The sequence below is a fragment of the Notamacropus eugenii genome, chromosome 6 (assembly GCF_028372415.1).
Source record: "Notamacropus eugenii isolate mMacEug1 chromosome 6, mMacEug1.pri_v2, whole genome shotgun sequence".
In the NCBI taxonomy this organism is placed as follows: domain Eukaryota; kingdom Metazoa; phylum Chordata; class Mammalia; order Diprotodontia; family Macropodidae; genus Notamacropus; species Notamacropus eugenii.
In genome coordinates this window covers 23,087,859-23,111,972 of record NC_092877.1, presented here as the reverse complement: position 1 = coordinate 23,111,972, position 24,114 = coordinate 23,087,859, and the positions used below count along the sequence as shown (strand labels likewise).

The 24,114-nt window shown below is 38.3% G+C and overlaps 1 protein-coding gene across 4 annotated transcripts in view; it reads left to right on the top strand.

Annotated features, from left to right (window-relative positions):
* METTL15 (methyltransferase 15, mitochondrial 12S rRNA N4-cytidine) overlaps positions 1–24,114 on the top strand; it is a 223,365-nt gene that overhangs the window by 167,710 nt on the left and 31,541 nt on the right. For all 4 annotated transcript variants that reach the window (XM_072619286.1, XM_072619284.1, XM_072619282.1 and 1 more), the window contains exons 4-5: positions 11,783–11,974; positions 17,502–17,680. In XM_072619286.1, coding sequence (XP_072475387.1) covers positions 11,783–11,974; positions 17,502–17,680 — 371 coding nt within the window. The remainder of the gene's footprint in view (positions 1–11,782; positions 11,975–17,501; positions 17,681–24,114) is intronic.

Below are 24,114 nucleotides of genomic sequence, written 5' to 3'. Positions count from 1 at the left end.
GGATGGTTTCGGAAAAAAACCTGAGAAGATGTATATGAACTGAGCAGAACCAGGAAATCATTGGACACAGTAAAAACAATGCTGTATGATGCTCAGCTGTGGATGACTGCTATTCTCAGCAATACAGTGATACACATCATTTAAAAGGACTTTTGATGAAAAAATGCTCTCTACCTCTAAAGAAAGAAGTAGTGGATTCTTAGTGCAAATTGAAGCATACTTTTTTACTTTATTCCTCTTGTTTTCTTTTTCTTTTTCCTTTTTTTGTTTTGGAGAGGGTCTGTGTTCTCCTTTGCAACATGGTTAATAAGAAAATAAGTTTTGCATGGCTATGTATATAATCTATATCAAAGTGCTTACCTTCTCAAGGAGGGGTGAGGAAGAGGCTGGGAATTTGAAACCCAAAAATTATTTTAAAAGAATATTAAAATTTGTTTTAACCTGTAATTTAGAAAAAAATATTCTTTAAAAAAGAAAACCTTCTTGTAGAAATCAGGATTCTAGTTTGGAAGCTAGGGAAGCCAAGAAGCAAAAATGAAAAGGGAAAGTATTCCAAGTATGGAGGATAGCCAGTGAAAATGCAAGGGGTTGGGACATGGAGTGTACTTGTAAGAAACAACAGGAAGGCCAGTATCACTGGAGTGAGTAAAATTTAAGAAGCCTGGAAAGATAGGAGGAGGCAAGTTATGAAGGACTTATATTTGATCATGGAGGAGTTTGGTGTAGAATACATTCAATTCAAAAAAGAAACAGTAGGGAATGAGGAGGGGGACAAGGGTGCGTAGGGATTAGTCATAAGCAAAACAAACTTTAACTTTGGAGAATGGATCAACAAGAAGGAATTAAAAGGAAAGAAAAAAGGGTAAGAACCTGTCGTTGGGTACTAAGTGAGAAGAGAAGTGACCAGGGAAGTGGATGCCCAGTGCGCCAAGGAAATGGCAGTGGTTGGTTCTGACCATCTTCTCTTTTATTCTTTGTATGTAAAAAATAAGATGAGTAACCACAGTTCTGGGGAATGCCGCCTAATTCCTCGCATAGAGGTGATGGATCCAAGAAGAATAACACATATTTTTGGACATTGTCACTGTGGAAATGTGTTTTGCTTGTCTATGTTTAAAGGTTGTTTTGTTTTTTATAATGGGGGGAGAAGAGGTGAGAAGAAGAAAAAAATAAATATTTGGTAGTAGAAAAACAACAACAATAATAAAGATGTGGCAGGTTAGGAATCACTGGGAAAGGCACTGCTTAATTCTGTTTCTGAGACCCTGCTAAGCTTCAAATGCAATTCTTCACAGACTTTCAGGAGTGTTTGATACTGTTGACTAATCCCTGGGACCTCCTGATAGACTCTCCCTGGTTTGCTTTCATTCCACTGAATACTCAGAGTTCTCCTTCCTCATTGACCTTTTCTCCTTTTTCTCTTTCCCTAACTCCTCTTCTCACTCAGTGCCTTCCTTGAGGAGTTCTTCCTCTACGTGTATCATTCTAAAGCCAATTCTTTGCTCTTTCCTGAGCAATGAAATTTTATTTTCAGATGCTTCCTGAACTTTTGTACCTGGGTGGTCCACTAGGATATCAGGCTCTATATTTCTAAAACTGAACTTATTGTTCTCCAAAAAACTATTCTTCATTTCCCAATTTCTTTTGATAACACTTGTCTAATAATCCTCTTATTCACTTAGCTTCACTTCTTGGAGTAGTTTTTGACTCCTTTTTTTTTCTTCAACTCTTACACTCCCCTGTCCAAGTTGTTGTGTCCTATTGGTTCTTACCTTTGAAATATCTTGTGTGTATCCCTTCTTTTCTGCTTTCCTCAATCAACAAAATAAGCACCTACTGTGGAATAAGCACTATTCTAGGCATTTGAGACACATATCTAAAACCAAGATCGTCCCTGTCCTCAAGATCAAACAAAAGGGTACATTAGGAAATTCCTCTTGAAGGAAGTGGTGCTGGAACTGAGCCTTCAAGTGAGCCAGAGCTTCCCAAAAGGCAAAGTTGAGGAGGAAGAATATTCCAGGCACCATGTATTACCTCTAGTCTAGGCTACAGCAATAGCCTCCTAACTTGACTTTGTTGGAGGCAGTTACTTTAGATCATTTATATCTGGATTCCCTGTCTATTCTTATATGTATGAGACATTGTCCATTATCATGCACAAGACTGGGGAATACAGATTCATCTCTAGCATTCATTATAAATTGTTGACCTTTTCTGTAGGTGAATAAATGTAGTAGTGATGTTTATCTTGCTTTGGCAGTTGCAGAAATAGCTTTTCGTTAAATGCATGGTTTTCCTCCAAATAAAGTATATGTTAAATTATATAGATTTGGCAAATATGTATTAACAGCCTGGTTTTAAGTAATTTTATTTTATGTGTAGGATTGTTCTTCCTCCTGCATTGTATAAACCTGGAAATTCAAACACGATGAATTTGTAGACAATAAAAAGTATTTTTGCTTACAGTTAACACATTTTGAAGCCAAAAGATGGCTGGTTCCCCAAAGTGATTGCCTGTGATAGAAGGAAAAGAGCACTGGACTCACATACTGGGAAACTGGACTTCATGACCAGCGCCTTCATTTCCTGGCCATGTCTCCATAGGCAACTCCTCTGTTTTCTGAGCCTCAGTTTCGTCTTCAGTGCGATATTTAAGTCCCACTCACCCCCAAAAATATGACTCTAAACTGCCCTTTTAGGTTTATTTCATGTTATTTTTCTATTCTATATGTTTCATTGTAAGTGGAATATTCACTTTTCCCTGAATTCAACATGTTTTTTGTCTCTCTCGAATTCATACCCTCATCTCTGTGTATCAGAATCCTTATCTTCCTTAACTGCCTAGTTTAGAAGCCATCTTCTCCATCAAGTTTTCCCAGATTCCTTGGATAAGAATATTCCCCATATCTTCAAATTTATCTGAAATTCTCCTTTGCCCACTTCATACCTTACTTGATATCCCATGTGTGTACACGTGTGCACACATACATGATGTGTTTCCCTTTTTTCCTCCATGATGTCTTTTCGTGTTGTGGAAGTGACCATGGCTTCTAACAGGCTATGCTAGCTACTTGTAGGCTTTTTCAGGTTCTATTATGCTAGAAAAACTTCAAGTAGGTTTCTGGCAACAAAGTGAAAAACATCCCAACAAAACATAGAGTGGCTCGATACCAGTTGCCTGGCCACTTAGTAGTGAATATTTTTTGTCACATGAATCTATGAAACAACAATACAAAATTGTCCTCAGTCCTCCACAGTTTCCTTCTGCAGTAATAGTGGATGAAAATGGTGTATGGATACTTTATTAATGTTGGTAGTCTGAAAACACAGTCCTTACCTAGTAATCAGTGAGAGGGTTAGTCCCTACTTGAGGGACTAAATCATATCAATCTTGCCTTCCTTGTTGTTATTGAAATAAAAGGAAAGAAGAAAGTTGTGGATAAATGGAAGGAAGTGTCAGAAGTCCTCCATGGAGAAACATAAAGGAGTTGGCAAGAGAGAGCTGAGGAGGAAGAGGCAGAGGAATTCTGTGAATAACCGGAAATAGTTCTCCATATTAGATCAGCATACATTCTTACACTTTGTGACTTCAGTTGAAAGCTGAAGAATAATGTGGCTGCTGAGAAATGTGGAAAAACATGTTTCCAGAAAATAAATGGGAAAGACTAATGGCTTGAAAAGCACAGAAGGTTTAAGTCTTTATATCATGAGTACTTTAGTTGAGAAAAAAATTAGTAAATAAACATAAATTAAGATGTTAAACATGATTAATACCAAAATAAATTCTATTTTATGTTATTCAGTTGTTCCTGAATTAGCTGTTGGTATAAAGGAATAAAGAGAGTAATAAGAAAAAGATACCTTGTATAGTTGAGTGAACTCTATCCTGAATGATCTGCATCAGCAGCAAGAACTAGGAAGTGGATATCAGAAATGACATTGATATTGATCACATTAATTTTATGTAGAATTTTAACCTTTTTAAGTCTATTGCCACAAGAAAATCAGGAAGCAATCTACTCAGCCTACTTTCTCTTAAAAGCAGAGAGAGATGTTAGATGAAGCCAAGAGTGGTTGTTTATATAATCTTACAAAGAAGGATAGAGGGCAATAATGAGTAACATCATTTCACAAAGCAGAGAAAATTAGTGTAAAGGAAAACCAGTTTAGAGAATATGTGGCAAGCAATCCAACTAAGCAGTTATCCCAGGGGCATTTAAAAAGGAAATAAGACAAGCAAAAGAAAAAAATGGAAAAGATCTGTAAAGATTACTGTAATCCTGATTAAAGATACTAGAACTATCACCCTTAGATTTTAATGTCACAGGCTTGAATATACTTATTTATAGGAAAGATCAAAACAGGCACTGAAGAGTGGTGAAAAGCATTGTATTGGACCAAGTATGCATAAACGAGGTCTGTGCTTCAGGAGACATATTGAAGAAGCTTTGGAGGGATTAAAATCCCTTGATATATCTGAAATAAGGAGGGATAAAGGCAGAGGAACAATTCTGAACCTTATTAGTGGCAAAAATAGTGAAGAAAACATTAAAAATGACTAGTTTCAATGCCTGTTGGCTTACCTATGCAAAATCTTGATGAGTCATTTTTACACAAAGTCAGGCATCCTTGATAAGAGTATTAGTAGAGATCAAGTAGGTTTTCACAAAAATATTTTCGGTTGTACCATATCTTTGCCTGGAGCATTACAGGCCAACACTCAGCCCACCCAAGATTCCTTTTCCAGAGTAAAACCAGGTGAGACTACAACTGACAAAGGCAACACTGATGGTCTTGAACAGTGGAAAACTTGGCATAGTCTGACATATATCCTAGATTTGGGCAGAGCACATTTCCAGAGGTTCAGAGAAAAGATTATGTATATGATTTATAATTTTATAGGAAAAATCCAATAACTAACCAGCCTAGTGGTGGGGCAGCTTCATCTAGCTCCTGAGAGGGAATTGCTAGTGGAAGGATGGAGAGGAGTCTCCCCCTCCTCCAAAACACACCCTACCTCCTTGATCAAGAGATGATCTTGTGATTTCACAAAGTTGGAAGATTTAGACTTCTCATCAAGCCAGGAAGTCGGACTTAGAACATCTATAAATGTTTATAGACGGTCTAAAAGCTGTGATTCTTAGAATCGTCTGCCTCCTTTTCCACAACTCTGCAACTATCATAGATGACCATGGTTAAAGAACACATTGTCAAATGGTCAATTTACTGGTGTTTGATTTATTTATACTTAGCTGCTTCATTTGTGGTATAGCAGACTCAGATTTTATAGATATCCCTGAGGAAAAAATAACAAATGATGATGATAATTTGAGGAAATTATATCATATTTGTTGTTATTGCTGACTTAGATTGGCTCTATTTTTGTGTACATTATGAATATATTACCTAAAAGAGTACATAATTTAAAACTGTAACCTTTACATTGACTCTGATTGAGACATTAATGTTCTAGTTCTGGAGAAATTAGAATCCTGGATCAGGATAGGGCAGGTTTTTTTTCTAATAGTGAAGAAGATCCTGATAACTAAGAGAAATAATTTAAACCCAACAGTGTTGTGAATTGTTGCAGAGAAGGAACTGTTAATTATCACAATATTTGTGAAATTAGGATAACTAGGTTTTTAGATGTTGAAAAAAAGAATATTTGGACAGCTACTTGACCACATTCATTGAAGAAACTCAGCAAATTCTAATCGTTATATAAAGTTGGAAATAACTATTGTGGTTGCAGTAACGAAAGTTCCAAGGAGTTAGCATTGCATTAATCTAGTCTTGGTGTTTTTAAATGAGATCTGTAGACACTCAAATACTCAAATGGAATTGTGTTCTCATTAAATCAGGTTGTTCCCTATAGTGATGCAGACCACATCCATCTATGCCACCTGTCCCGTGTGACTCTTGGCCAGTTTCTTCTACAAGTTTGCCTCAGGGAGTCCATCTGATATGCTGCAGGCCCTCCTCGCTTTCTCCTCACATCAGAAGGGTGCCCATGCAGCGCTCTGGCTGTGCACCTGTATTTTACTGCTTCTCTTGTTGATTCTGTGTTGGAGCCTGCTCACACCCATTATGTCTACCTTTCCTCTTATCTTTAGTTCTTTAGAGGTAGTAGTGTTGCTGCCAAATGGAAGCACTAATAAAACTGTTAAATTGAAAAGACTGGCCTTTGCTTTCATAGGAAGCTTTCAATCAGTAAAAGAGTTTAGCAATGTCCACAAAGCTGTCCCAGCCAGCTCTCTGCCTTTTTACACTTCTGGGCTCAGATCATTGGCCACCTACGCTGTCTATCCCAGATATTCATAATCTCAGACAAGCTTGAAAATGCAGTTCCTAAGTTGGGATGCGTAGACCCTTTAGGGATCCATGGATAGATTTCAGGGAATTTGTAAATTTAGATGGAAAAAAATAAATTTTTGTTTTCACCAACCTCTAACTAAAATTTAGCATTTTCTTCAATTATGAATTTTTTTTTCTGATAAGAGGCATAGTCTTCACCAAATTGCCAAAGAGATCCATGACGCAGAAAAGGTTAAGGGTTTCTGCTCTGTAGCATCCATCCAAATTTGCATTGGAATATGGGAAACAAACATTCTGAATTCATTGAGTCTTTCCTGTTTAGATGGACAGGCCAAATATATCTGTTCTAAGAGTCTCTGAATCTTGGGGCTAGATGCTGTCAACATAGTGTCATACAAAACAGGAGCATTTGAAAGACGTCTCCAACTACAGTAAATCTATCGATACTTGGCATTAATACTTGCTATTGGTCATTCAGGGATTGCATTAATAGAAAGTTCAGTATGGAGCATCCATCGGGGATAATGGAAAGAGTTGTAGACTCAGATTCTCTCCTGGCTCTACCACTGAGAATCAATTGTGGGTCTATTTCTTCATGTGTGAAAACAAAGACATTTGTAAAATGAGAGGGTTAGATTAAATGTGTTGTAAAGTTCCTCTCAATTCTAACATTTCTTTAATTAATTCACTCTTTTTATCTGAGTTTTAAAAGATTTCTTTCATGAGTCTTTAACCTCACACTAAATAAAATTATACATGTCTAAAGTAGTCATTTTCCTAATCCACCTCCTTCTTAAATCCCCACTCATTCCACCCACTTCCAGGAAGGAGAGAATGAGGCCCTGAGAGCTATACTTGACTCTTCTTGCTCCACATTCATTCCGTCTTGCAAAGGTAAGCCTGTTGTCCTGAGACTTCTGAGAAACTGAGAAGGGAGCATTCCTCTCTGAAAAAGAAGAATTAATACAGCTACCAAGCGATCTGTACCTCTCTGTGTGTTCCGTTCATTCTAAATGCTTCATGCTTCAAAATCCCCACTCACTACTCAGTCTCTGCAAGGAAGCAGTTATTAAACATAGGTTTCATTCTTAAATAGCTACTCTCTTTGTGTAACCTAGGAAAAATATGGAGAAAACAAATTGATCCTAACACCATACAGCAAATACATTAAGCCAAGTTTTACTTAAGATTAAAGAAATAAAATACAACACAGTATCCCTACTTTCATTTTCAAAACATGATTATCTGGCAATCAGGAATGTATTATCACTCACCTAACATTTAGAACATACGTTGTATACTTGAAATGGTTTTAAGGCCATTATTTCTACAATAAAATCTATGTATTTTGTGTCCCAAATTTACTAAAATACCTCAAATATGTACATTTTTTTTTTTTTATCCCAGGCAGTGTTTTGGATTCTGTGCTGTACTGTGGAGATCTTGGAGAGTTATCAGTGTGGCAAAGGTGTTAAGTGTGAAAAGAGAAAGGAGAGGTTTTAAAAAAAAACTTTCCCCCATAAGACTTGTATAAAGTACTGACTCAAATAAAATCTTGTGTGACTACTGATTAAGAGTGATAACTACTGAGACAGACACTTGGGATCAAATATACACTTGATCTCCCATGAATCTCCCTTGCTTGGTCCCCACAGTGTGCCATATGCACTGGGCACATCGCTATCTTCCAGACACCTCTGTTGCCCCATTTCCATACCATGATTTTATTGATCCCTGTTGCTAGAATGTGCTTCCCCCTTTTCTGCCCACCTCTCTTTGGAAATGTCTTTCTCATGTTCAAAGCATAGCTCTCACACGATCCCATCCATGAACTCATCCCTGATCCCTCCAGCTAAGAATGATTTGTCCTTTGTGGGATCTAATGGGATTTTACATTTTTCTTATGAACTTAACATATTTGACTTCATATTATACTTACCTCTGTACATGGGGTCACATTGTCCCTACTAGATTTTAAGCTTCTTGTCAGAGATATAATAATATATGGTCCCTGTCCCCAATGCCTAGCACAGTTGATTACATGTAGTAGGTCATTAAGAAATATTTATTTATTGTAGGGGTAAAGGAAAAAACCAGAAAGGGAGGGTGTCTAGTCCTTGATAATGAGTTTAAGTGTAAGGCATTCTGAAAGCGCTATCAAGAGCAGAGGTCATGGAAAGAGTACTGGATTGAGGGTCATAACTCTTGGACAGGAATCCTCCTCTGCTAACATGACTCAGCACTTAAGCTCTCCCTGGACCTTAGTTTCCTGATCTGTAAAATGAGTGAAGTGAGACTGGATAGTTTCTGAGGTCCTTCTAGTTCCCAGGATCCGATGATGTAGGACAAAGCATCCAAGGAAAAGGGACCAAACAGGGAATGGAGTTGATTTTTCTCCACCATAAAAAGAAAATCTCCATGCCTGATGTCACTCAGATAAACCACTCTTAGAGGAATTCCTTCCCCCACCTTCCTCTAAGAAGGCTTCTGAAAATATGTGAGATGGAGATCATCATCACCATCACTTTCATCATCATAATGAATAATTATAAACATAATTATTAATAAATATTAGAAGGGTGACATTTTGTTATTATTTTAACCTGTCATTCTAATGTCCCCTCATTTGAAGACTTTCATGTTTCAAAAGAAAACAAATAGTGACTTGAAAAAAAATAATTGCATGCATCTGAGTAAGTTAATCAGTTTTAATGGAGAAAAATGTCCAATTCCACTAACCAACCCCTTCTAAAATCCTAAAAATTAGGGTACCACCTTACTTTTCAAAGATGAACAAAAGCATTGAAGTGCAGCAGGGAAAACATTCTTTCAACCCTTGGAATGCATAAGTGATCCTGAAGGTTTCAGGATGGCCAAAGAACTTAAAATATTACGATTACTTTTAGGATGCCATCCATTCCAATTCCCTAACTTTACAGATGAGGAAACTGAGGCTGAAGGATATTAGGTGATTTGTCCAGAGATGCACAGCTAGTGTCTGGAACAAGGTTCAAGCTCCAGCCCTCTATTCAGGCAGGATTTGAAACTCCAAAGCTAGGGCCCTCTGCACTGTTCTTCACAAAGTCTTAGAAGGTATTTTCTAAAATATATTACAATAAAGCAACAACTGGAAACAGAGGATGTGTCTATTGATTGGGAAATGACCAAACAAATTATGGTATAGGAATGGCATGAACTACTATTGTGCTGCTGTAAGAAACCACAAACATGAGGAATCCAGAGAAACACAGAAAGACTTGCATGAAATCTAAATGGATAGAGTAACACACAGAACCAGGAAAACAGTAAGCCTCACTACTGCAGTAACGTAAATGAAAACAACATCCAAAGATTGCCAAACTTTAATTTGAGCAACCACTTTGATCTGGAGAGTAGAATGGAATATATCTCTTTCCTCTTAGTTCAGAAATAAGGAATTAAGGGTATGGGATTTTACATACACACCCAAATGCAGCCAATGTGTAGGTGGGTGTTAACTCTTTTTCTTTTTTCAAGGAAGGGACGGGGGCTGGTGGAGGGACATTGTGACAGGGCAGGGATTGGGACTTGAAAAATTGCCGTTGTGTGAAAATAAAAAGCATCAGTAAAACAGAAATGGTTTTAAACCCAAGTGTAATATACCACAGTGAGTGGGTAGACCACATAGGGCGTTGGAGGTGCATGGCACACTTGGTCAAACCTAACTTCAGGAGAAAAATGTAAACCCTTCATTTCATCTTTCTTTTTTCTTGTTTATGAAACATTCCTTTCCTTTCTTCTATGCCCAAAATGTTGTGATTTCTGTAGCTATTGTTAGTTGTTACATTGTCTTCCTTTAGTTCCTTTAGTAACCTATTTTCTTACATTTAATAAAATTAAATATCAAGGGCTGGTAGATTTGTGAAATAAATTCATGTCTATAAAATGTAATGAATATGAATTGCAAAATTATTCCACGTAATAAAAGAATACCTGGGTAACTGGGTGGTATTAAGCCAGTAGTTGTCAAGCTTTTTCATTTTGTGCAGTCCTCTTCTCCCTTCAAAGTCCTACCCACAATTCATGCCATAGCATCCTTTTCTCTTTCATAACATTACAGCAAATCTGATGAGCTCGGAGTGGAAGGGGAAAGAGGACTCAAGAAGTACCAGAGGATGGCTCATCTCATTTGTACTGTTTACTCACACTCCACTGCGTCTTCTATAAGCTGCATCCTATCTTAACTTCACTTTTAATCATTTACTTACACAATTCTTCCTCGGGACTTGACCTGTTGTCCACTTGTAGCGGCTCTCCAATTTGCCTCTTTCTACTCTAATACTGATGATGTTATGGCCTCCTCATACAAAAATGATCCCATCAACATTCTTGAGATAACTTTCGAGTAGTAAGAATGGATTTGTGCCAACTCATCAGTATTATCTTGAACCTTGATTTGCATTTTTGGCATTTTAAGCCATGTTTCTGAAGTAATTCCATGCATGTGTGTGTGTGTGTGTATATGTGTGTGTGTGTGTGTGAGATACCTTAACCTACAAATTATTTGATGCTGTGTTCCAAGACCCAAATCTCATATTGATCTTTGATAAAACAGTATCAAAAGTTTGCATAAAAACAGCAAATGTACACTTATAATGAATATTGAAAGATTCAGTTGAAACATCTATTAAAAACTAAATTTTATTACATGTTCATTTAAGTTGAAAGTAGATTGACAGAATGTAATTCAGCTCTCAGAAAAAGTTCCATCAGCAGGAATGTGTAGACTATTTATTTTAGCTATTTAGAGGGTGAGAAAAATATATGGGAAAATAGTACAGATAATAAACATAACAGCTTTTCTTTACGTTTCTGACTAATGATGAATTAGTCCTGGTGGGATTTTGTTTTTTATCACGGAAGAAACAGAAAAGTTACAGCGACCGTTTTTGAATGAAATTTGTGCTAAGATAGTGCAAATATCTTTTCAAGCCTAAATGCAAATTTCTTTTCTATTTTATTGGCATTTTGTCATACTTCAAGGGCATACTCCACATTCTTAACCTTTAAAATGTGGCTAGTGTGGGGAGATACTAAAGATATATTAACTTGTTTCTTTTCTTAACTAATCAAAGATTAGATTTTTTCTCCACAATTATAAGGGAACACTCAAAAAAATTTTATGTACTCATGCATAAAGATTAAGATAGGCAAAGAGATTAAAATAATTTTTTTGCAGATTGGACATTTTGTATTACAGAGTTTAAATTTTGTTTAATTTGTATTTGATCATTTAGTAGAATATGTTGATATTTGCTGGATAATATTACCCAAAAGTATTGCTCCATCTGTAGAACTGGACTTGTTTACCTCCAAGGTCCTTCCTAAGGTTGTCTGGTACTTGTTAGAATGAGTTTCTGGCCATTGATGACATAAGAAAGGAAATGCTTTAGTATTAACAGAACTATTTCTCTTTGTTTGTTTCCAGAAAACAGATTCGAGCTTTGCTCGGCCAGTTTAGCCAAGCCGAGGCCATGCTAACGAAAGCTGGAGTACAGCCGGGGATGGTTGATGGAGTTCTTCTAGATCTCGGGTGCTCCTCCATGCAACTTGATACTCCTGAAAGAGGTTTTTCCCTTCGAAAGGATGGCCCTTTGGACATGAGGATGGATGGTGGCAGGTGAGTATTGATAAAACACTTCTCACAACAAAAAATCAATTTCTCAACAACACTCTGAATTCAATTTCCTTTTTCGACTGCAGAATTCCCATCACACGCCTATACCTAAAGCTATACATCCATAATAAATCAACTTGGGGTTTTTTTTTTCCATTATAGCCATCTGTGTTTTGGTTTTTGGTCTTCATATTTAAAGTAATAGTTTTCTAAAATGAGTATTCTTAAAATTTTACATCAGAGAAAAATCATTTCTTCCTACTGTCACAAACTCAGAAAGGAATTGATTCTCCTGCCTTTATCATTGTAGTTACGTTAGCCAAAATGAGGTTGAAGATGCATCTAAATCTCTAGTTTTATATGATTTCCAATAGTAGTTTTCTGTGATGAAACTGATATTGTTGAGCTCAATTACATGCTAGTCTTACTTTGTTTCCAGCGTAACTGTCAGGGAACTTCCACACTGCTTGGAGTCTGGTTGAGTAAACAAGGGGGGAAGCCAGTTTCAGGAGAGTACTACCACTAAGACCAGGGGAAAAGAGGAAAGGCTTTCCAGAGGAAGTAGCGTGAGAGCTGAGCCTCAAAGGGAGATCAGAATTCTGGAGAAGGAGTGTGGTCCAGGCCCGGAGGCAGCCTATGCAGAGGTGCACAGGTCACAGATAAAGAGAGGAACAAGGAGGTTGTCATGGTTGGAATACAGAGTTCATGTATGAATCAGGGAATTTGCCAGGAGTGGTAGCCTTAAAGCCAAACCGAGGAGTCCATATTTTATTGTGGAGGAAGAAAAGAGAATGAGCATTTAGTAACTGCCCACTATGTACCAGGCATTGCGTTAGGAGCTTTACGTTCTTTCATTTGAGTTTCACAATAGCCCTGGGAGGTAGGTGCTGGGATTATCCCCATTTTACAGTTTAGGGAACTGAGGCCATCAAAAGTTAAGTGACTTGCCTGGAGTCACACAGCTACGATCTGAGGTAGTGTTTGAAGTCACCTAGCACTCTGCCCATTGCATTCAATGTTGTTATTCAGTCATTCAGTTGTATCTGACTCTTTGTGACCCTGTGGACTGTCTATTGTTTTCTTCGCACATTTCCTCTTCCAGAGATGAAGTGACTTGCTCAGGGTCACACAGCTACTAAATGCTACACCAGCTAGCTGCTTGTGTTTATTCCTCCTAGTAATAGGTAGAATCTAAATCTTGTTGAGTAGGGAAGCAGTATAGCTCATAGGAGTACAGAGCTAGCAATGGGAGTGATCCCAGAGGCCATCTAGTTTTGCCTCCTCCATCCACACTGGGGATACCTGAGATCAAAAGAAAGTCAAATAACTTGGCCAAGGTCATCAAGGTCCTCCAACTCTAAACCAGTGCACTTTCCAGATCCATAGACTTTCTTGTGCCCTAGTGAGCTACTCTTATCAGCTGTATAGTGGACAACATAGAGTGGGGAGAAGAGCTGGGCTTCATTGAAGGGCCTGCAAGCAGTGAGGAGCTGATCCAGAGGGAAAGGGGCAGAAGCAGGAGAACAACAGTGCTTTACAAACAAACAGCTTTGAAAACTGTGGGAACTCTGATCAGTGCAATGACCATTCATAAGTGCAGGATGACAGGAATCTAGGCAGGAGGTGATGAGGGCCTGAGTTGGCATGGGGGTGAGGTGAGAGGTATGCAGCTAGAATCAGAAGACTTGGCAGATTCACATATGGAAGCTGAGGGAGAGGGAAGAGTCATGGTTAATGGCACAGTTATGAAGCTGGGAGACAAAAAGGAGAGTGGTTTCCTTGACAATAGCGAAATGAGGAAAGTTTGATTTAGAAAGGTCAATTCTGGTTTAAACATATTGAAATTAAAATGCTTATGAGACATCTAGGTGGATATGTCCAGGAGGCAGTTAGTGATGGGAGACTGGAGCTCAGGAAAGAGATTAGGGCTTAAAATGGAGATTTGGAAGTCAGCTAATAAAGATAGCCTATGATATCACTGAGAGATAGTATAAAGGGAGGAGAGGAGACATCTCAGAATAGACAGGAGGGTCTCCCACATTCAGGCAGCAGAACATGAAAGATAATTCCCAAAGGAGATTGAGAAGAGACCAGCAGGTAAGAGGAGGAGAATGTCATGCTATGAAAGCCAAGTTTACTTTTGAATGGTGTAGGTCATTTTCTCACAGGTAATTAAATGGAACATATGTCATTATTTTTATTCTGTAGTTTTCAGTGTGCATAAACATTCTTATAAACCAAATGTTTACCAGGTCTGTAAGAAGTAGCATTCAGTGATTCCAAGGTTGTGAACGTAGGTTCCTAGGAGGATATTCTTACCCTCAGTACAAATAGCGAAGTTGAAAGAGGGGTGGAGAAAAATAGTGAGTTCCAACTGGAATGGGTTGAGTTTACGATGTCTTTGAAATATCCTTTTGGAAATGTCCAATAAGTCCAATATCTTTAGTGATATAAGACTGGAAATATTGAGAACGTGACAGTGAATATAAGGAAGAACCTTAAAAAAAAATTCCTTGGAAGAACAATCTCCTGAGTAACTAATGGAAAAGGACCAACACCTTCTCGTGTTTGGAAACTGAAGTTGTTGTGCCGCAGTAACAAAACCGTGAGCAGTAAATTTTTGCTTTTCAGTTGTGCAAAAAGAGGCTTCAAGCCTTCAGACGCACAATCAACCAAATCTGAATGCTAGTTATTTGCAATGACCGTCAACTTCAGATGGAGGAAGGTGAAAGCAAAGGAATATGGCGGGCTCATGACATGCATTCTTCTGATTCCTTGAAGCAGGCAAGGTTAAGAGCAAGTATAAACAAGATTTCAGTACATCTGAAGGGAAAGTTCTCAGAAGGAAAAAAGGTCACACAGATAAGCTTTTGTCATATCTGTAAGGAGTCCTACTTTGACCTATGTGGGCAAACTCCTAGAGAAAGCTCTCTGTACAACTTCCTTCCATTCCCTCAAATCTCGTTCACTTCTCCCCTCTAACAGCATGATTTCTGACTCCACCACTCACCTGAAATGACCTTCTGCAAGATTCTCTATCATCTCTTCATGGCTAAAACCAATGCTTTGTTTGAGCTCTTCTCTCTTGAATTCTTTACAGGATTCACAGCAAACCACAACTTTGCGATGTACTCTCTTACTGGGTTTTTATGCATTGTCCTTTGTTAGGCCACATAGGTAGTTCTCCTACCTCTCTGGTTGCCATTCCTACCCAGTTTTCTTTGCAGGACCATTGCTCATGTCTTGCAACCTGTGGGTGGACTCTGTCCAGACCCTCTTTTCTCACTCTTGGTAAGTTCATCAGCTTTCATAATCTATAAAGAAATGACTCCTAAATCTACATATCGAGTCATCATCTACCTCCCAGTTTTACCAACTGCCTCCTGGGTATTTCCATTTGAATGTCCCACAGGAATTTCAAATTCAGTATGGCCAAAATAGATGCCATTATCTTTCCCACTAGATCCATTCCTTTTCTTCCTATTTCTGTCACTCTCCTTCTAATGATCCAGGTTTTTAACCTTGAAGTAATCCTGAACTCTTCATCTGCCATTATCAAGTCAATTAACAACTTGTATCAACTCTATCACCCACCACAACATTTCTTGCCACTCATACATTCATGACACAAGTTTAGGCTATCATCACCTCTATCTTGGACTGTTCTAGTAACCTCCTTCCAGCCTCTGCCCTCCCCAAACTCACCCCTCAGGCCCCCAACAATTGCTATATTGATATTTCTGGAACATGGCTTTGCCCTGCTTCCACCTTCATTAAGCTTTGTGGCCCTTACAAGCCCTCACAGTCCACCTGATCTCTTTCCAAATTGCTTTCACATTACTCCCCACCATGTCCACTGTGTTCCTTCTTCTCCCTGCACAGCATTTCATTTCACTCTTGGTGCCATTACCTAGATTGTCTCCCATGTCTGGAATGCTCTCCCTCATCAGCTGTCTCTTAAAAATCCCAGATTACCATTCAGGTTCAAATCAAATGGATAGATCTCTGGACTTGGATCTGACTCCTGCCTCACATGCTTACTAGCTGTGTGACCTTAGGGAAAACAGAACCATCCTAAGCCTCAGGTGCCTTATCTGTAAAGTGGAGCTAATAACTGCAACTTTCCAGTTACTGTGAAATATCAATGAGATAACGTACATGTGTGTATGAAGTACTGTTAACTTAAAAGTAGTAGATGTTGGCTGTTATCTTCCCTCGTTACTCATACCTTCATTACCATAGCTACCTCTGCAATTAACTCACATTTACTTTGTAAATATTTTCTATTTTCTAATCGTTATACACGTTGTTTCCCCCTCAGGAAAATATGAGCTCTTTGAGGAAGGCATTATTTCATTTTTTCTTTGTGAATTCCCAGTACCAAGAACAGTACTAGATATGTAGTAAGCATGTAATAAATGCCAAATTAGTTCATGCATCTGAGTAAGAAACCAAGTCAGGTCTTTGTCAACCCAGGCTTTCATGGCCCATTTCTGTAGAATATTAATTAAGCTATCCTGAAACATTAATGTTCTTTTTTTTCTCATGTAATAATTTCACCTTAATTTTGATTGAAAATGGTATTTCCCTTTTTCAGCATTTTAAAGGTGTGTGTGTACATATATCCATACCCATATGCACACATAGGAATACACATTCATACACATGTACATGCATATGCATACACACAGACACACAGACACACACACACACACACATATAATTTCCTTCAGTAAAATGAAAGCTCCCTTGGGGGAGGGGCTATCATTTCATCTTTGCCTTTCCCTTGACTCATAATGTGCCCAGAACATACACAACAGGTGCTTAAGTGAATCCTTGTTGATTGTTTTCGTGTTTCAGCTTTGTGTAACTCCTTTTGGTTCACAATATTCTTTGGTGGTAAATGGCATCATTGTCATTGGGGCTCCTCAAGAAGTTCTCATAACAGAAACTGACCAATTGCAACATTTTCCAGACACTTTCCGAATTTGTGTTGCAGCCCCATTGATGAAGCGGCCAATGCATTTTCGCATCTCCAATGCAGCTGTTTTATTTATCTCTTGATCGTGATGTCCCTGGCATCAAATTATTTCTCAAAAAGCAATAAGCAACCAAGCTTAGATGCCAAACTGACAACATCATTCAGAATGACTGACCGTATGGATAGGATACAGAATTATAAAGACCCTCAGCATTTCCCACTGTTGTAGGTTAAAGAAGCCCCATTAAAATGATTTTCTTTTTCATACACACACACACACACACACACACACACACACACACATACACACACATATGTGTGTATACATATATTATTGTAACTTTTTAGAATTTTGTATTCTTTATGTACTTGTTAATGTTGCAAATGGAACCACTTGATATAGTGATATGAGACGTTAAAGGGAACATCTCTCCCATTTGCACAAAATTCTAGTCTCTTATTTTAAAATCTCTGAAGCCCTCATAGCCTGTGCGTCTTAAAGCTCGGAAGCTTCACCTCTTGTCACTAATCGGCTCTTCTTGTGCATAGGTACCCTGACATGCCCACTGCTGCTGATGTTGTGAATGCCTTAGATCAACAGGCACTCACGTTGATCCTGAGAACATACGGGGAAGAGAAGTATGCCAAGAAAATCGCTTCAGCAATTGTTCAGGCACGCAGCATCTACCCCATCACCAGAACCCAGCAGCTTGCCAGCATTGTTGCAGGTATCCTCATTAATTCCAAACAGTGTCTGAGAGGGGAAGAAAAAGAAATATATGTGTGTGTATATAACATATGCACACACATATATTAATCCCCCCAATTCCCAGAGGGACCTATTTGTTCCTGAAATCATGCAGGATCTAATTCTGCCTCTCCCTCTATTTTTGTTTTGTAAGCGCCTATTTTTTTCTACCACTGTAGTTTTCTGATTAGTTTCTTGATTGATTTTACATGAAGTAATTTATCACTGGTGCCTACCAAGGTGTGGAACATGGAATGACAAAAGCAGAGGGAATTCTCCATCCATTCCCAGAGTTGAGAAGTATCCAGTATCAGATATGACTTAGCCTTCCTTAGTTTTCAGATTTCTGCATTTTAATATTTCGGGGAAAGTAACACTGCATTGCCCAGCTCCTAAAATAAAATCTGGTGACTCACCCCTCTATTCTGAACGACCAGCTAACAAAGGGTATGTTGTGTATAGGTTATTTCACTTTGTGAATGCTAACTAAATCAGCCTGAGGGCTTTGTTGAAGCATTTCATCTCTTCTGCTGTTCCGCATCATAAACCTCCTGAACCAAAATTTAGCTAGGAGGTGCTTTATGATAGTCTCCCCTTTTGAAGCCAGAGTTGTTTCACAGCTGTGTCCCATGATGAAAGTTTTCCAAGGTAAAAAATACTTTTCCTGTAGTTACTACTTGCTAGTGGAGAATGGAGGGCGTTGGTGGGAACTCTAAACCCATCACTTGCAGCTGCCGTTGGTAAGAGTCAGAAAACTGGCCAACTAGGCTGTAGTATAGTTTCTTTTTGTTGTTGCATCTTAAGTTTTCTAAAGAACTAAAAAACTTCAGAAGGTATATTTGGGTTGTTTATAAATGGAACTTGAGATTGGCTGCCTCTACCTTAGAATTACTCATCATTTAGGGAACTAAACTTAATTTTAATTTAAATCTGCTTTAACTCAACTAGATCATTAAAATGTAGAGGTAATTTAGCTTGGGCACATCATTTAATAAGATCATCTTCCACACAATTGTGATGATTGTGGCTCACACAGTAAAAATAATTCAGTACACCTTTAATTTTTTAAGCTCTGTACCTCATGCTTTTTCTTGCTTAACATGGAGATTATTTTTAGATAAGTAAGTCAGCTATTCCGTGGTATCTTTCCTAAGAAAAAGTATCTACTTCAACGTGTCTGCATGCAGTCAGCCTTAGTTTCCAGTACCTTTCTCTCTTCCCACGCCATCCCCACTGACCCTGTCCTACTCAGGCCCTTTCTATCACTCTTCCGCAAGCTGGATGTTGTTCTCCCTTCTCTCTCAGACAGAGATATAACAAAAAGTCATGAGTAAAACACACTATTTCATAGGTAGAAAACATTTGCTCACATAACTCTTGGGCACAGAGGAGGCTGTATCTTTATTTCATCTTTATGTCTCTCACCAGGGCCTAGCACACTGCTTCAAATATAGACAGTGATTAATAAAGTTGTTTTTTTTTCTACTTCATTTTAAATGACAAAAATGCAAAATGTTCGAACTCTAAGGAACCTTAAAAGATTATGTGCTTTGTTCCTGTCATTTTATAAAGAAGCAGACCCAGAGAGACTGACTTTCTCAAGGTCATATATTTAATTAGTGACAGAGTAAGGACTAGATTGGGAAGCAGAATCTGGAATTCTAAGCTTGGTTGCTTATTTCTTTTTGAGAAATAATTTGACCTCTCCACCTGACATTCCTCACCTGAAAAGCAGGGAAAATGAAACTTGCAATATGTAAAAGGAAAAAATACACACACACACACACACATATGTGTGTGTATATGTACATATATATGTATATATACATATATATGTACATATACACACACATATATATATGATTGTGTGTATAGGTATAGGTATATATTATATATTACATATAGGTATGTATACATGTATACTCACATTCATATGTACATATACACATATATGTATACATTTATATATAGTGGAAACTTTTATCATCTACAAGGATATAACGCGAAGCATCTTTACTAAAGTCCTACTTTTGTGACAAAGGAACAACCCTGGATTTTCAGGGCCTATGCTGTCCTTACTAATTTCCTACTCTGAAGGCCTTTTGTGACATGGGAATGAGCCTGGACTTTTAGGGACTTTGCCAGGGGATCACGACCCTTTGCAGATCTCAGTAAGCTAGAAAAGCTTCACAAGGGCATGTTCCCAGGGACTGACTACATAAGTCCCACTGGAACTCCAGCTCAGCTATGTTTTGAGAGCCTCATCACCAGATTGGCTGCAAAGTAATTAATTTTTCAGCCACAGCAACTTTCAGAGGACACCTGCCAAGTTATCAGGTTAAGATCTTTGTAGGGAATACTCTTTCCATCTGTGATGGAATCAGAGATGCTCAAAGTGTAGCAGTCATGTGAAGGTACAGAAAAATGAATCCATAAACATGTTAATGAAGAATTTCCATATGAACCCAGCTAGAATCCTACTTTTAGAATTAATAATCACAGCTTATATTTCTCTAGTACATTACAAAGTGTTTTATATTCACAGTTTCATTTGGAGCCTCCAGACTCCCTTAAAAAAATCCAGATAAACAAAGAGAGACTGTAGAAAAAACCTATACTTCTGTGACTTTATGATTTGTAAATGAGAGATTCTGCTGAATGAGAAAATCTAAAGAACATATACTTGAAGTAGTCCTGCTTATTCATAACTATCTTTCACGAAAGTGTTACCCTTTTATCTGCTAGTTATATGGAAAACAACATTCAAATATTTGTCCTGCCCTATGTGCCAGGCATTGTGCTGAGTATGAAGAATACAGAGGCAGAAGTAAAACCAGCCATGACCTCAGGGAGAGCGGAATGAAGCTTTGGGAGGGAGTTAGGCCACCAGCAGCTGGAGGAACCAGGACAAGTTTCAGAGGTGGCTTGCACCTGGGCTAGGTCTTGAAGAAAACCAGGGATTCTAAAAAGGAGAGGTGAGAAGAGAGTACCTTGGCCATTTTATCCATAAACAAAAATAATATCTGCTCCTGTCCCCTCCACAGAGTTATTTTACAGACACTTAGCACTTAAGAAATATTATTACCTTAAAACCGATGCAGTATCGTACAGTGGAAAGGAGACTGGTTGTGGATTTAGAAGACTTGAGTTCAAACATCTGCTTGTATAAGTCCAGTAACCTCTTGGCCTTCTTCTTCATTTCCAGCAGGAATCCCTTCTTTCCTCAACACTCAGAACTCAGGTTCTGCTTTTTAAAATGCTGTTCTCAATGCTCCCAACTATGAGCACCTTTCCTCCCTAAATATCTACTGGTACTGGCTTCTCATAGATTTTGTATGTACTTGTCTCATCATTTCTCCCCAGTTATGAGTTTCTTGAGTACAGCGACAGCTTTTTAAAATTAGTTTTTCTTTAAATCTTCAGTGCCTAGCACAGTTCTTGGCACATAGTAAATAGATAACAGATCCATGTTGAATGAATAAAGACATGAATTAATATGTTTCCTTTCTTTCCCACTGCGTAAGAAACAAAATTAATGTTTATTGCATTAAAAGAATTAAATGTTCAATAATTCTCTCCTTTTTTAAAGTGCTCTTTTAATTTTTGTGTATACAATAGGGAAAATTCCTCAGTGCTAATTTGCCTTTATGTCCAAGTGTGATAGATCTGTGATTTCACTGTTTGTGTGAACTCCTTCCACTAAGCAAATCAGACGTATTTCTGTAACTTCCAGGCTTAGAGGCTGTTGTGGGACTTGGCCTGGGTGACACAGGCAGTCAGTATCAGAGGCAGAAGTTGAACCCAGCTGTTCCTGACTTCATGACAGCACCTCTCCCTGTGATTTTGCCATCTGAGGATGCCCTCATAAGAAAGAGGTTGTCCTCTGCTTCCAAGGTGCGCAGGCTAGCAGCATTGTTAGCTGGGGGAATCAGAGAAGCGAGACAGGAGGGAGCTGAAGGCAGTTCACTTTACTCGGGGGCGTCTAGGTAGATAGTGATTATCTTAAACCTTGAATTGGAATCATTTCTCAGGTGCGATTTTTGAGTTCCAGATTTAGGCCTTTTCCAAAATTCCTGCTTCAGAGCCTCATAAAGATATTGAGATCAGCCCCAATTCTCCTAGTCTGGTCAGCAGAGTACGCATTCCAGCAGGTTCTACTCAGCCATAAAACCTGTCAACACAATCTTAATTGTAGATAGATGGTGTCTACTCTTCAAGATCAAATATCGAGAAGCTCATCACAAGAAGGTTGGTCGTCAGGTATGATTTTTGCCCAGTAATGTAGAAAATGGGTCAAAATACAGAATATTCCCCAGTTCTGCTTTTGCAATGATGGTGGTCAAAATGCAGGAAAAGATGGAAAAGATGTTAAGATTCACACTACCCTTAGACCGTTCATACACATTATCTTAATTTCTGTCATTTTCAACGTGAGATCTTTGTTCAATGATGAATAAGTAGATAGTGAAACCAGAAGACTGAAGGACTTGCAACTAAATGAAAGGAGAGGTGACAGTAATTTTGTCAAAAAGCTATTGAAGGATTTGCCTTTACATGCACCCAAAAGCAGCAGGAAGTATCAGGACATTATGGGTAATATCACTTTACCAAACAGTGAAAAGCTGATGATGGGAAATGAGCCTGCCAAGAGTTTGGTGTGAGATCAAGCTAAGTCAGATCATCATGAAAGCAGCTGTAGATTAAACTGGAAAGACAACAAATAGACGTGAAATGAAGCAGATTTGCCATATTTCCATAACAGTCTGTTCTCATTCGTGATTATAGTAAAAGTGCAATATTTGGTTGTCACCTCTAGGTGCTCAGAGATAGGGAAAAGTGCCATCAAAATACAGGCGGAAAGGAAGATGGAACTGGTGTCTAGCTCTGATCATTTCTGCATAGGTGAAATCTCTGAGGATAATAGGATTTTCAAGGAATTATGATAGGAATCCTTATATTAGGGACAAATTTTTAAGATATCTCAAGAAAACCTACCATTTTAACCCTAACATTATCTCTGCTGTGAATTATGGAAAATCTGGTCTCTTTAAAGAAGTTGTTGATTTAACAAAACAACATGTAAATGGATAAAAGGAAACTTGTATGACTCATCATTTCTTAAAGGACTCATAACCTTGCAATTTCAGAATAATCTAAATTGCAACTGACTTAAAAGACAATAGAAATATGCATACTAGGTATAAATGGGATGCAGCATCTTACCACCTTCCATGTGCCTAAGGAATGCCATAAGAGATATCACCAGGAACAGGAAAGTGCCTGTTATGCAGTGTGTTCTTAAAGGGGGACTAGTACTGGACTTGGAATCAAGAAGACCCAAATTAAAATTCTGCTCCAGATTCCTGTTGGCTGAATGACCCTGAGAAAATTGAGTAATCTTTTTCAGCTCAGTGTCCCCATCTGAAATATAATGACCATAAGAATGCCAAGGTTGTTGTGAGGATCAGATAAGGAAGTATATGTAGAGTACTCTGCAAATCTTAAAGCTAGTATATTAATATTAAAGCTATTACTCCACCACCCACATGCTCCACAGGCAACCACAGAATTTTGAAGGAACCAGATGAAGGCCCCCTGTACATTGGCTAGATCATCTTTAGAGGATTTGTGAAAAGACATGAATGAGAATTTCCCAGAATGAGAAGGTATGGATGGGTTGAGATCTGCCCCTTTGAAAAGAGCCATTACAGCACACAATGCCAAGATGGTGGAGCCAAGATGGCAGAGTAAAGGCAGGAACTCTCCTGAGCTCTCCCCCAAATCCCTTCAAATACCTTTACATAATAACTCTAAACAAATTCTAGAGAGACAGAACTCACAAAAAGACAGTAAAAAATTTTCTAGCAGAAGACAACTTAGAAGGTTGGCAAGAAAGGTCTGTTGCAGCAGGATGAGAGAGTAGCACAGTCTGGCACACACTGCGTCTGCACAGACTAGACCCCAGCAAACCAGGAGCAGACCTGGGTAACTGTAGTCACCTTCTGACCAGCTGTTTGATGCCCCTTCTTCCCCCACTCCTCTTACCACCTGTGCACTGAGAGGTCTGGAAACTGCCACTGCTGAAGAAAAGAACACCTTAAGAACCAGATGGGGCCAAATGGTGAAAGAGGTACAAGAAGCCAAGGAGAGAAATGACTTAGAAAGCAGAATTGGCCGATGAAAAGGCACCAAAATTCAATGAAGAAAAAACAACTCCTTAAAAAGTAGAATTAGGCAAATGGAAAAAGAGGTACAAAAACTCACTAAAGAAAGTAATCCCTTAAAAATTAGAATTGAGCAAATGAAAACTAATAACTTTATGAGAAATCAAAAAACAATAAAAGAAAACAAAAAGAATGAAAAAATTGAAGAAACTGTGAAAGATTTCATTGGAAAAACATGACCTGAAAAAAT